Source organism: Saimiri boliviensis, chromosome 4 (genome assembly GCF_048565385.1).
Source record: "Saimiri boliviensis isolate mSaiBol1 chromosome 4, mSaiBol1.pri, whole genome shotgun sequence".
Taxonomy (NCBI): Eukaryota; Metazoa; Chordata; class Mammalia; order Primates; family Cebidae; genus Saimiri; species Saimiri boliviensis.
This window is the reverse complement of record NC_133452.1, coordinates 57,406,821-57,421,547: the sequence shown is the minus strand read 5'-3', so window position 1 is coordinate 57,421,547 and position 14,727 is coordinate 57,406,821. Positions and strand designations below refer to the sequence as shown.

The 14,727-nt window shown below is 38.3% G+C and overlaps 1 protein-coding gene across 3 annotated transcripts in view; it reads right to left on the bottom strand.

Moving 5' to 3' along the window:
- LAMA4 (laminin subunit alpha 4) overlaps positions 1–14,727 on the bottom strand; it is a 161,516-nt gene that overhangs the window by 35,503 nt on the left and 111,286 nt on the right. For all 3 annotated transcript variants that reach the window (XM_010346489.3, XM_074397586.1, XM_074397587.1), the window contains exons 17-19: positions 12,497–12,613; positions 5,255–5,434; positions 1,295–1,434 (exon numbers count right to left, since the gene is read on the bottom strand). In XM_010346489.3, the coding sequence (XP_010344791.1) occupies positions 1,295–1,434; positions 5,255–5,434; positions 12,497–12,613 (437 nt within the window). The remainder of the gene's footprint in view (positions 1–1,294; positions 1,435–5,254; positions 5,435–12,496; positions 12,614–14,727) is intronic.

The window sequence follows — 14,727 nt, the reverse complement described above, 5'->3', positions numbered from 1 at the left end:
TAAATAATATTACAAGAAAGTACTCACAAAAACCTAGCTTTTAGAAGACCATTTCTTGATGTACCTTTAGATAAACCTTTTTTGAAAATAAGGTAATTTATCATAAGGGACCATTTATCATCTGTCATTTAAAAGTCAGGTCTATTTACCAAGAATAATCTTCTCCCTTACAAAATAGTTGATTTCTAACTCTTCTTTCTCTCAATAATTAGGATCAGTAGTCTGCTCAGGCTAATTCTTAATTGAGAAAATAAAACCATATACTTTGATTATAAAAACGGATTCTGGTCTATGAATCAATTAAAAAAATTCAAGGACAGGTGTGGTGGCTCAAACCTGTAATCCTAGCACTTTGGGAGGCCAAGGTGGGAGGACCAACTTAGGTTAGGAGTTCGAGACCAGCCTGACCAACATGGAGAAACCCCCATCTCTACTCAAAATACAAAATTAGCTGGGCATAGCAGTGCATGTCTGTAATCCCAGCTACTCAGGAGGCTGAGGAAGGAGAATCGCTTGAACCTGAGAGGCAGAGGTTGTGGTGAGCTGAGATGGTACCATTGTGCTCCAGCCTGGGCAACAAGAGCAAAACTCCGTCTCAAAAAAAAAAAAAAAAATTCAAGAGGTTAAAGAACAAGTTCCACTTTGCCACACTGAAAAGTTAATTGCTATGTCAGGAGATGTTCCTATAAATGCCAGCTCTAGTTATCTTCTGCTAGGTTGCTTCTGTATGTGTCTCAAAACAATGCCTTTACTGAGTTTATTCCTCTTAGCCAGTATGCGATTGCTCAGTCAACCCTGCGGGTGGTCAGTAAAATCTTCATTATAATTTGTGTTGTACCAGTGAATTTCTTGAAGAGGTAGGGCAGATGGGATAGGTTATTCTATTATGGTAATTGCACTAAAGAAGCTGTTAAAATAATAAAAAGTATAAGAACGAATTTAGGCTTTTATTGATGCTTTACTTGATGTCTTTTGCTGTATTAGCTTTATTGACTAGTTTAACTCTGTGGTTTTTAAAACCTGACTATACGTTAGAATAACCTGGGAGCTTTAAAGAAAATACAAGTACAGAACCCTTTCTCTGAAGTCTGATATATTGCTTTCAGGTTGGGACCAGGAATTGATTTCATTTTCAAAGTTCCTCACGTGTTTCTAATTAGCAAATGGGGCTGAGAATTACTGAGCTGTAGAACACAGTAGAAAGGTCCAGGCTCTGGAAGCTGCCCAAGCTGTTAGAGCTCAGCTTTGTGTTATGATTATCACTAAGTGACTGATGAGTCTTTTCATCAATTACCTTGCTGGCAACACTTCTGGTTTGAGCAATGAGCTCTCGGATCCTCTGGATGCTGGCAGAGACGTTGCTTGCAGGCCGCTTCTGCTCAACTGTACGAAGCTGATCCAGGAGCTGAGGGACAACCTCTGTCAGATTTCTTACTGCAGTTAATAAAAATTGATCACTTGAGTAAATATCTCAATATTAAGTATATTTCATGAATCAGATGTAGACAACAAACACGGATTACATATGGTAGAACTATAAGAAATTATTTTTAATCCTGCAAAATTAATAGTAAAACTTATAAGGTACATGGATGTGCTTTGGTCAAAGAATAGGCCGAGGTGGACGTCTGGGCCAGAGTGACTCAGCAGGTGTAGGGCACAGGTGTGCATATTCCATTTGTTATAGAACCTGTTCGTGCCGGGCGCGGTGGCTCAAGCCTGTAATCCCAGCACTTTGGGAGGCCGAGGCGGGTGGATCACGAGGTCGAGAGATCGAGACCATCCTGGTCAACATGGTGAAACCCCGTCTCTACTAAAAATACAAAAAATTAGCTGGGCATGGTGGCACATGCCTGTAATCCCAGCTACTCAGGAGGCTGAGGCACGAGAATTGCCTGAACCCAGGAGGCGGAGGTTGCGGTGAGCCGAGATCGCGCCATTGCACTCCAGCCTGGGTAACAAGAGCAAAACTCCGTCTCAAAAAAAAAAAAAAAAAAAAAGAACCTGTTCGTGTAAGTTCATACTTGGCTCAGAAGAGCCATTCTTGTTTGAAAATGTATAACTGCCCTGCTGATGCCATGCACAGGGCGTGTGCTCTCGTGTCCAAAGAGAGAGTGCCAAGGTGGCCTGTCTTGCAGACAGACAGAGGGAGAACCAGGGCTCAACATGGCTTGGGCGTGCTGGTGCCCAAAGAGAGAGTAACGCTGCTGACCCCTGTAAGGGAGAGCCAGTTGCCTTGAAGGCAGGCAGGGGGAGCCAGGAACTGGCTTGGAGAGGGAGACAGTTAAGCTGCTGATCCTGAAGGTAAGGCAGAGCTGGCTACGCAGCCGTGCATGGAAGCAGCAGGAGCAAGCTCCTGAGACAGAGCAGTGTGAGAGAGCTGCTGAATAAAACTACATTTCACCTGTCTACAACCCCCAGAGTGTTCTTCCAGCTGTCTGCCACCCATCTCCTCCCCTCAGACCTCAGCATGGGCTCAAACCTGACCCCAAGTGTGACGTCTGGCATAGTCATGGACTTAAAGTCCAAAGCACAATTCGTTTTTTTATGACACTTATATACTTATGGATCTAAAAGTTGTAGGTGGAGCAGGCTTTTTCTAAAGGGCAGGGTCCATGGTATATGCACAAATGTTCCTTTAACCATATAGCACGGTTCTGCTTGCGTTTCTAATATAACTGATAGAACTGGTCAAGAGGAATACTGGGGAAAAAAGGTGGGAAGGTTGTTTTCCAGAATGTTAATACACACATCCTGCTGCCACTGTCCCAGAAGACAGTACTAGATGGAGGAAACAGGTAGCACTCAGAAAAGTGGCAATTGTGCCAAGGTAAGGGTGGGTGGCTATGGTCTGTGGGTGCAGGCAAGGGTGATGCTACAAGCAGATCATAGTGACCTTTTATTTCTTTTTATTCTTGTGCATCTTGCTGGAGAACAAAACAACATCTGAGTATTGTAGGTTGAGGAAAGCAGCAAAAGAGGAAGTGGCTGGAGGGGGAGATGCACACTCCCCTTGACTCCATCTAGTGCATCTGTGCCCTACAAGGCTTGCCACTGACCTACTTCTCATGTCCTTTTTTTTGAATGCATAACTTAGACACAGAAAAGGACTCAAGTCAGCCAGGCATGGTGGCTCACGCCTGTAATCCCAGCACTTTGCGAGGCCAAGGTGGGTCAATCACCTGAGGTCAGGAGGTCGAGACCAGCCTGGCCAACATGGCAAAACCCTGTCCCTACTAAAAATACAAAAATTAGTTGGACATGGTGGCACGTGCCTGTAATCCCAGCTACTCGGGAGGTTGAGGCGGGATAATCCCTTGAACCCAAGAGGCAGAGGTTGCAGTGAGCTGAGATCGCGCCACTGCTTTCCAGCCTGGGTGACAGAGCTAGACTGTCTCAAGGGGGAAAAAAAAAAAAAGCACAAGTCATAAGGATACAGCTTGATGAGAGAAACTCTAAACAAAGAGAATGGCATAACTTTTTCCAGAGTTTCATTGACTGAAAGTGATTCCTAAAGTGTGGTTCCCAGACAAGCAACATCAGCATCACCAGGGACTTAGAAATGCAAGCTCTTTGGCCCTGTCCCAAGCCCACTGAATCAGCAATTCCAGGAGTGGCATCCAGCAGTTTGTGTTCAACAAGCCCTCCAGGTGATTCTAATGCACACTAATATTTCCGTAGCATTGGCCCAGAGATGGAATACTTCTGAGGTATTCTCTTATCTAAGGGCAGGGCCATTGTCATTAAGCACTAGTAGCTGGGCAAGAGCAAGCCTCTTTCTAGAGAAAAACTAAACTCAGATTCAGGATACTATGTCAGGGCAGATCAAGGAAACATCCCTTCTCTGTACTTAGGACATACAATGCTTCTCTAGCACAAGGAATAGAATTAAATAAAATAATAGCAACCATCAGTTTATTATATTGATTAATACAGAGGTAAATATGTGTTGTATGGATCACTGACAACACCTATTTTATAGTATACTAGTTTTTAAAAACTAGAGACAATATACTTAATGATTGTTAGATAGTGATTACGGAAATTTATATAAGATAGTGTCCCCCCACTCCCTACAATCAATTCTCTCAGAAAAAGGAGGCCACTGTATATTAGAGTCTTTATAAAGTTTCTTCATTATGGTACCCTCTTTCATTTACTTTGTTTTGAACCACAAAATGCTCTTTGACAAAAGCACAGTAAACAATTTCAATTAGCACTAGTTCTGGATGCTTACTGGAATCACTTGGTAAGACTGGTAAAAAATGGAAACAAAAATGTAACACAGATTTAGTACATATTCCTGAGGCAATATTATTATAAATGTAAGAGTTGAATATCATGTAGACAAATGTTTTAAAGACAAAATTTTAAAAGCACTTACATGAGTGGTTACTTGGAAGAAATAAATGTATACTTAAAAGATCATTACGAAAGAGCTATTTTACTGTTATGGGAATGGGTATTTGTAAATTGGAATAAAATTTCCAGTGACAGGTCATATACGGATTTATGACCTTTCTTAATTCAGTTACAAGTGAAGGTAATATTGCATGCAAAACCATATTGGAGAACAAGAAGTTCTAGTCATGATTTGTCATGATATTGATAGACATTGTTATTTAAGAGGTTATGATGGGATTGGATAAAAATGTGAGAATGAAAAAAGGGAAACTTTACAAGTATTACATGGTTCTAATATCTACAAAATAAATTAGGTAGACATGAAAATATTTCATTTTCATTTCTATAGAACTGTATATTCAAGTTGACCAACATACTATTCTTAATAGAAAGCTGGAGTTATGTTTGGCTGTATTCAGTATTTGTTGGTAATAACCTGCTTTACTCAGATAAAGAAAAAGCAATGTTGCTTAGTAAAAGCAATGCCATTTAGTACTTTTTTCCCTAAAAGCTAAACAGTATTTTGTTAAGATTATTTACCCAACATTTCATTAACTTTGTTCCCTGAAGAATGTCTTACATTGTTACAATTGCTACCACTATTTCATATAGAAAAAATTATGACTCTTTACCAATGCATCTAGTGTTTATGTGAAATATATACGTTTTTCATATGTATACACACAGGAATAGATAGATAGATGAACAGAGCAAAACTTTTTCTAAGCTAACTTCTACAATTTTCAAATCCAAAACCCAAATGAAGAAAACTGTTTTTTGACGAAAGTTGTATAGAGTTTAATGGCCAATTCCTTCATTAGATTCAAATTGTAAAATTTCTAAGTGATACCTGCATCTCTAGCAGAGTCCACTGCAGTGTTGTAAGCAGAAGAGTCAAAATTTTGAAGATTCTGCGACCAGTTGGTTAGATTGTTGGCCATGGGGGCGGTGGCCTGTTGCACCTCCATCGTGGTCCTGTTGGCTTCCTCGGTGATCAGCTTGGACTGCCCCAGGCGCTGCTGAGCATCCCCTTCACACAGAGCACAGGTTCATTCACTTTGCAGAGAAGTCAGACATTTGTTGGGGAACATTAACACCCCTTTAACCCTTGAATGAAACAGATCTCATATTTTGGGCTCTTAAGTAAAAGTAAGATCTTTAGATAATCGTGTTGCTCACTGAAAACATTTCCAAATTAAGAGGTAAATTTAAAAAGAAGAGTGTATTTCCTATAAGCTGATCAGAAAGCCATAAAAAATGCATGTGAGATTATAACTCATAAGAGTTTTGTGTCTGAAATTAATTGCAAATATCACTTTCTTTTATGAAAAAGTAGGCTTGTGGAACACTGATGCCATAAAAATGATGCTATAGAAGTTGATCAATAAGGAAAGGTATTTTTTTGGTAGAAAAAAAGCAAATTTCAGAGTTTTATTGAATTCCAATTTTTGTTAAAAAATTACATCTTTATGCACAAGCTTCAACAGCCGAATTGACCAAGCAGAAGAAAGGATATCAGAGGTCGAAGACCAACTCAATGAAATAAAAAGAGAAGGCAAGAACAGAGAAAAAAGCGCAAAAAGGAATGAACAAAATCTTCAAGAAATGTGGGACTATGTGAAAAGACCTAATCTACGTCTGATAGGTGTACCTGAATGTGATGAAGAGAATGAATCCAAGCTGGAAAATACTCTTCAGGATATTATCCAGGAAAACTTCCCCAACCTAGCAAGGCAGACCAATATTCAAATCCAGGAAATACAGAGAACACCACAGAGATATTCCTCAAGAAGAGCAACCCCAAGGCACATAATCGTCAGATTCACCAGGGTTGAAATGAAAGAGAAAATGCTAAGGGCAGCCAGAGAGAAAGGTCGGGTTACCCACAAAGGGAAGCCCATTAGACTCACAGCAGATCTCTCAGCAGAAACCCTACAAGCCAGAAGAGACTGGGGGCCAATATTCAACATCCTTAAAGAAAAGAACTTTCAACCCAGAATCTCCTATCCAGCCAAACTCAGCTTCATAAGTGAAGGAAAAATAAAATCCTTTGTGAACAAGCAAGCACTCAGAGATTTCATCACCACCAAACCTGCTCTACAAGAACTCCTGAAAGAGGCTCTACACACATAAAGGAAAAACCAGTACCAGCCACTCCAAAAACACACCAAATGGTAAAAAAGCAGCAACACAATCAAGAATCTGCATCAACTAACCAACAAAACAGCCAGGTAGCATCAAAATGACAGCATCAAATTCACACATAACAATACTATCCCTAAATGTCAATGGACTAAATGCCCCAATCAAAAGACACAGACTGGCAAATTGGATAAAAAGCCAAAACCCATCAGTGTGCTGTATCCAGGAAACCCATCTTACATGCAAGGATACACAAAGGCTCAAAATAAAGGGATGGAGGAAGATCTACCAAGCAAATGGAGAGCAAAAAAAGGCAGGAGTTGCAATTCTCATCTCTGATAAAATAGACTTTAAAGCAACAAAGATCAAAAGAGACAAAGAAGGACATTACATAATGGTAAAAGGATCACTGCAACAAGAAGAGCTAACGATCCTAAATATATATGCACCCAATACAGGAGCACCCAGATACATAAGGCAAGTTCTTAATGACTTACAAAGAGACTTAGACTCCCACACAATAATAGTGGGAGACTTTAACACCCCATTGTCAATATTAGACAGATCAACCAGACAGAAAATCAACAAGGATATCCAGGACCTGAACACAGACCTGGAACGAGCAAACCTAATAGACATTTACAGAACTCTCCACCCCAAATCCACAGAATATACATTCTTCTCAGCACCACATCACACCTACTCTAAAATTGACCACATAATTGGCAATAAATCACTCCTCAGCAAATGCAAAAGAACAGAAATCATAACAAACAGTCTCTCAGACCACAGTGCAATCGAGTTAGAACTCAGAATGCAGAAACTAACTCAGAACCGCACAGCTTCATGGAAACTGAACAACTTGCTCTTGAATGTTGACTGGATAAACAATGAAATGAAGGCAGAAATAAAGATGTTCTTCGAAACCAATGAGAACGAAGACACAACATACCAGAATCTCTGGGACACATTTAAAGCAGTCTCTAGAGGAAAATATATAGCAATGAGTGCCCACATGAGAAGAAAGGAGAGATCTAAAATTGACACCCTATCATCAAAATTGAAAGAGCTAGAGGAGCAAGATCAAAAAAACTCAAAACCTAGCAGAAGACAGGAAATAACTAAGATCAGAGCAGAACTGAAGGAAATAGAGACACAAAAAACTCTTCAAAAAATCAATAAATCCAGGAGCTGGTTCTTTGAAAAGATCAACAAAATAGACAGACCACTAGCCAGATTAATAAAAAAGAAAAGAGAGAATAACCAAATTGATGCAATAAAAAACGATAAAGGGGATATCACCACAGATTCCACAGAAATCCAAACCATCATCAGAGATTATTACAAACAACTCTATGCACATAAACTAGTAAACCTGGAAGAAATGGATAAATTCCTGGACACCTGCAACCTCCCAAGCCTAAACCTGGAAGAAGCCGAAACCCTGAATAGACCAATAACATGGTCTGAAGTCGAGGCAGCAATAAAGAGCCTACCACCCAAAAAAAGCCCAGGTCCAGATGGGTTCACAGCTGAATTCTACCAGACATACAAGGAGGAGCTGATACCATTCCTTCTGAAACTATTCCAGACAATCCAAAAAGAGGGAATCCTTCCCAAATCATTTTACGAGACAAACATCATCCTGATACCAAAACCCGGCAGAGACTCAACAAGAAAAGAAAATTTCAGGCCAATATCCATGATGAACATAGATGCAAAAATCTTCAATAAAATACTGGCAAACCGATTGCAACAGCATATCAAAAAGCTCATCCACCATGATCAAGTAGGATTCATCCCGGGGATGCAAGGCTGGTTCAACATACGCAAGTCCATAAACGTAATTCACCACATAAACAGAACCAAAGACAAAAACCACATGATTATCTCGATTGATGCAGAGAAGGCTTTTGACAAAATTCAACAACCCTTTATGCTAAAAACCCTCAATAAACTTGGTATTGACGGAATGTATCTCAAAACAATAAAAGCTATTTACGACAAACCAACAGCCAATATCATACTGAATGGGCAAAAACTGGAAGCATTCCCTTTGAAATCTGGCACTAGACAAGGATGCCCTCTCTCACCACTCCTATTCAATATAGTACTGGAAGTGCTAGCCAGAGCAATCAGGCAAGAAAAAGAAATAAAGGGTATCCAAATTGGAAAGGAGGAAATCAAATTGTCTCTATTTGCAGATGACATGATTGTATATCTGGAAGACCCCATCATCTCAGCCCAAAATCTCCTGAAACTGATAAACAACTTCAGCAAAGTCTCAGGATACAAAATCAACGTGCAAAAATCACAAGCATTCCTATACACCAGTAATAGACTTCAAGAGAGCCAAATCAAGAACGAACTGCCATTCACAATTGCTACAAAGAGAATAAAGTACCTAGGAATACAACTAACAAGGAACGTAAAGGACCTCTTCAAGGAGAACTACAAGCCATTGCTCAACGAAATAAGAGAGGATACAAACAGATGGAGAAACATTCCATGTTCATGGTTAGGAAGAATCAACATCGTGAAAATGGCCATACTGCCCAAAGTAATTTACAGATTCAATGCTATTCCCATCAAGCTACCAATGACCTTCTTGACAGAACTGGAAAAAAACACCTTAAACTTCATATGGAACCAAAAGAGAGCCCGCATAGCCAAGTCAATTCTAAGCAAAAAGAACAAAGCGGGAGGCATCACACTACCGGACTTCAAACTATACTACAGGGCTACAGTAATCAAAACAGCATGGTACTGGTACCAAAACAGAGATATAGACCAATGGAACAGAACAGAGGCCTCACAGGAAATACAACATACCCACAACCATCTGATCTTCGACAAACCTGACAAAAACAAGCAATGGGGAAAGGACTCCCTGTTTAATAAATGGTGTTGGGAAAACTGGCTAGCCACGTGCAGAAAGCAGAAACAGGACCCCTTCCTGACACCTTACACCAAAATTAACTCCAGATGGATTAAAGACTTAAACATCAGACCTAATACCATAAAAACCTTAGAAGAAAATCTAGGCAAAACCATTCAGGACATAGGTGTAGGCAAGGACTTCATGACCAAAATGCCAAAAGCAATGGCAACAAAAGCCAAAATAGACAAATGGGACCTAATCAAACTCCACAGCTTCTGCACGGCAAAAGAAACAGTCAGTAGAGTGAATCGGCAACCAACAGAATGGGAAAAAATTTTTGCAGTCTACCCATCTGACAAGGGGCTGATATCCAGAATTTACAAAGAACTAAAGCAGATCTACAAGAAAAAAACAAACAAGCCCATTCAAAAATGGGCAAAGGATATGAACAGATACTTTACAAAAGAAGACATACAGGAGGCCAACAAACATATGAAAAAATGCTCATCATCACTGGTCATCAGAGAAATGCAAATCAAAACCACATTGAGATACCATCTCACACCAGTTAGAATGGCGATCATTAAAAAATCGGGAAACAACAAATGCTGGAGAGGATGTGGAGAAATAGGAACACTTTTACACTGTTGGTGGGAATGTAAATTAATTCAACCATTGTGGAAGACAGTGTGGCGATTCCTCAAGGACCTAAAAATAGAAATCCCATTTGACCCAGCAATCCCATTACTGGGTATATATCCAAAGGATTATAAATCATTCTACTACAAGGACACGTGCACACGAATGTTCATTGCAGCACTGTTTACAATAGCAAAGACCTGGAACCAACCCAAATGCCCAACGATGATAGACTGGATAGGGAAAATGTGGTACATATACACCATGGAATATTATGCAGCCATCAAAAACGATGAGTTCACGTCCTTTATAGGGACATGGATGAACCTGGAAACCATCATTCTCAGCAAACTGACACAAGAGCAGAAAATCAAACACCGTATATTCTCGCTCATAGGCGGGTGTTGAACAATGAGAACACATGGACACAGGGAGGGGAGCACTACACACTGGGGTCTGTTGGGGGGAAATGGGGGAGGGGCGGGGGGTGGGGAGGTGGGAAGAGATAGCATGGGGAGAAATGACAGATACAGGTGAGGGGACGGAAGGCAGCAAAGCACACTGCCATGTGTGTACCTATGCAACAATCTTGCATGTTCATCACATGTACCCCAAAACCTAAAATGCAATTAAAAAAAAAAGAAAAAAAAAATATTTTAAAATAAAAATAAAAGTGTTATCTTAAGATGCCCACAAAAAAAAAAAACAAAAAAACAAAAAAAAAAAAAAAAAAAATTACATCTTTAAAATAACCATGATGTAAGTTTACAAGAAAACATTTTGTTTAAGGGATGGGATTATAGGTGATTTTCTTCTTGCTTCTTATCTATATTTTCTAATTTTTCTATAAGAATTTATTTTTTATAATAAAAACAATTAGAATTCACTTAGGAGATCTTGTAACTTCAAATTTTATAAATTTGAAGTTATGCCCTAATTTGGTCATTGAATTTCTTTGGCCCCAACTGTAAAATAATTAGATCTATAAAATAACTATAAATTTGAAGTTATACCATTACCTAAGTAAATTATAATTATTTTTATTATACAAGTCATGCATAATTAATTTAATAATATAAACATAATAATTTATTAAGGTGAGGGTACCTTTCATTTAACCTCACACACTCTGGATTCTGATAAATGCTGATTTGAATCCTGAATCTGTTTCTTACTGGCTGTGCCTGTTGCAGCAAGTTCTCTAACCTTGATGAACCTCAGAGTTCATATTAGCCTGAAGGCAATAGTGACATTTATTCCCATGACATAAGGTATTAATTTGGTTGGCTGTGTTCCCACCCAAATCTCATCTTGAATTTTAATCTCCATAATCCCTACCAGTCATGGGAAGGACTGGTAGGAGATAACTGAATCATGGGGGCGGCTTTCCTCATGCTGTTACTGTGACAGTGAGTTCTCATGCGATCTGATGGTTTTATAAGTTTCTGGCATTTCCCCTTTGCTCAGCAATCATTCTCTCTCCTGCCACAGTGTAAAGAGGTGCTTTCTGCGATGATGGTAGGTTTCTTGAGGCTTCTCCAGCCATGCAGAACTGTTAGTCAATAAAAACTCTTTTTTAAAATAAATTACCTAGTCTTGGGTATTTCTTCATAGCAGCATGAGAATGGACTAATACAGGTATGTTGAACACTTAGGACAGTGCCCAGCTCATATTAAGCATCAATAGACAGTAACTCTGATGATGCTGCTGATGAGGTTTCTTTGTGAAGGACCACTCTGCTTGCCAGAGCTTTGGTGCACTGTAGCACTGTAGCTAGGATTCACCCATTCCAATAAAACACCCATATGCTGCACTAGTATTTTAACTTTCACTGTGCTGAAGAAGGCACATCTGCTTCCAATCACATCAGTTTAAGATACAACTGCAGTCCCAGATTAAGGAAAATGTGTGCTTTTGTTTCTCTACTTGGGCTTGTTGGTCTCCTTGGTCTCTATTTGGTCTCTGTTTGGACCTGCTGTTTATATAATAAGAATGACTCAACATGTAACAGAGGAAAGCTGTTTACAGCTGAGGCCAAAGAAATCCAATAACCAAATAAGGGCATATTGTTATGAGGAAGGATGTTCATAAGAAAGCCATTATCAAACTATAAACAGCTTGATCTCATTGATCTCATTAAAAGACACGTGCACGCGCACACGCAGAGGTAATGCTGGAAAAGAAAGGCTCTCAAATATAAGTCACCTCTAGGTGGTGTGATTACAGCGTTTATATTTATTTTCTTCTTTTTATTTTCTATATCAATTTTTTTTTTTTTGGTGATGAACACAAGTTATTTTGTCATCAGAAAATAATATTTATGTCTAAAGACATTGACAATAAACAATCACCTAATCCTTCCTTGAAGGTTTACCTTACACTCCAGTGAACCAACAGATGAGACTTCAATTCTCTTTTATGATGCTTACCTCTCTCTGCTGCTTGTAGTCGCTTAACGGCATCATTGAGTCTGGTTTTAAGGGCACTTTTCCTTGCTAGGGCTCCACCCACACGCTTGCTAGTGTCAGCCACCGCCGCATCACTGCCTGTAGAGAAGGAGCAGAAAGAAGTGGAGCCAAGATGCCTCGAAAGGTTTTCTTTTCAACAAGAAAACTTCTCATTTGTAGGATGGAGTCATCTGTGGTGTTTGCAGTATTCTGAATACTCTGAACATAGATCAGCAATTCCGGAAAGTAGCATTTAAAATTCGAGGTACAGAATTGCAGAACACTTGTAATACTGCTTGTGAGTGACTTAGGATGCCATAATGGTTAATTTCTTTGAGGGAAACATATAGCCTTGCTGTGACTAATAACACCAAGCAGCACAATTGTTAACCAGCTGAAAAGAAAAAAATCTCTCTCTCTCTCTCTCTACGTATATATGATAATGTATATATGATAATGACTGGTGATAAGAATAATTCTTGCTTTCTTATTTGTTTCAATAAAATTTTAATTGCTATATAACATACATCTAGAAAAAGCCATCCTTTATAAGTGCACAGCTTGACAAATTTTCACAAAATGAACACCAAATATAACCAGCATCCAGGTCAAGAAAATAGAAACTCATTACCACCTTCAAAGCTCCCCAGAGGCCCTGTGCTGACCCGAAGATGATCACTATTTTGAATTCTATCTCCACCTGTTGGCTGTGTCTGTTTTTAAACACTATTCAAAAAAGTGGATACAGTATTATAATCTTTTATAACTGTGATAATTTCTGTATAGAGCTATAATACATCTTGATAATGTAGTTTGTCTTCCAGCTTTGGTTTTATTCTTCGACTGTCTTGGATATTATTGGCTTTCCCCTCCCATTTCCGTATAAAATCTAGAATATTCAGTTTAGGTACTTTAATCACTACTAAATTGAATTCATAGATGAATATGGGAGAATTGTCATTTTTACAAATTTGAGTCTTCTACTCAATGAATATTATATTGATTTGTTATTTACATATAAATTCTTGTTTAGATCATTTATCTGGATCTTTATGTGTAGCAAACTTAGCCTCTTTTATCAAATCTATTCCTATTTATTTGATGCTATTGAAAACACTTTTATTTTAAAAATTAATCTCCCATTGTTGTATATAAAATTAAACTGATTTTTACACATTGAATTGGTAAGGTAGGGTGTCATTGTATTGTTTCTAACATTAGTAGAAAAGCGTTCATTTCCATTTTTATATATTTGCTGAATATTATTTTATTTTTTAGATTATGAAAGTTTCCAAGTTTGCTGAGTCTTTTTTTAAATGGGTATCAACTTTGTTAAATAATTTTTCTACATGTAGTTAGATGATCATATGAATGTCTGCTATATTCTATAAATGTGACAAATTACAACTGATATTTTAAACGTTAAACTATTCTTGAAATCCTAAAATAAACTCAAATTGGACATCATATATTGCACTTTATATATGTGCTAGATTTGATTTGCTAATATCTTAATTAGAATTTTTGCATCCCTTTCATAAGAGAATTTGGCTTATAATTTTCCTTTTTAATAACATCCTTATGTGATTTAGGTAACCAAGTTTTTTTGGCTTCATAAATCAAGTTGGAGAGTGCTTTCTAGTTTTCTGTTTTCTAGAACAGTTTGTATGAGAGTGGTGTTATTTCTTTTTTAAATATTTAAGAATTCACTGGGGAAGCCATCTGAGTCTTGAGATTTCTTTGTGGGTAGGGATCAATGGATGGTTAAATTTATTATACATACATACAGTTCTATTAGATTTCCTATTTGCATCAGGTCGAGAGTCTTTTGCTTACAAAATTGTTCTTGAAAGAGTGCTTGTGGCACAGTTGCTAAACTGGAGTTATCCTTGAGCAAATTCCATTAGGTCAGGATGTAATTATCTCATCATCTGAACTAAAGGATCAACTCTGCCAGTAATTCATTGCTTCTGTTTGTGCTTTGTTTAATTCCAAAGCACTAAGAATTTTGTTTCTTAACAAACAGCAAAATAGTTTTATCACTTCTAATTACACTTTTCTCCTTCTTTCCAATGGGATTGTAAAGCTACACTCTCTGATGGCACCCTTTTTCTTTTCTATTATGTAGTCTTAAAGGGTTTGGTTTATTATTATCTTTTCCCCCCAAATATGTGTATAATGGGTGGTGCTGTCACGAAGTACAGTTAACCAAA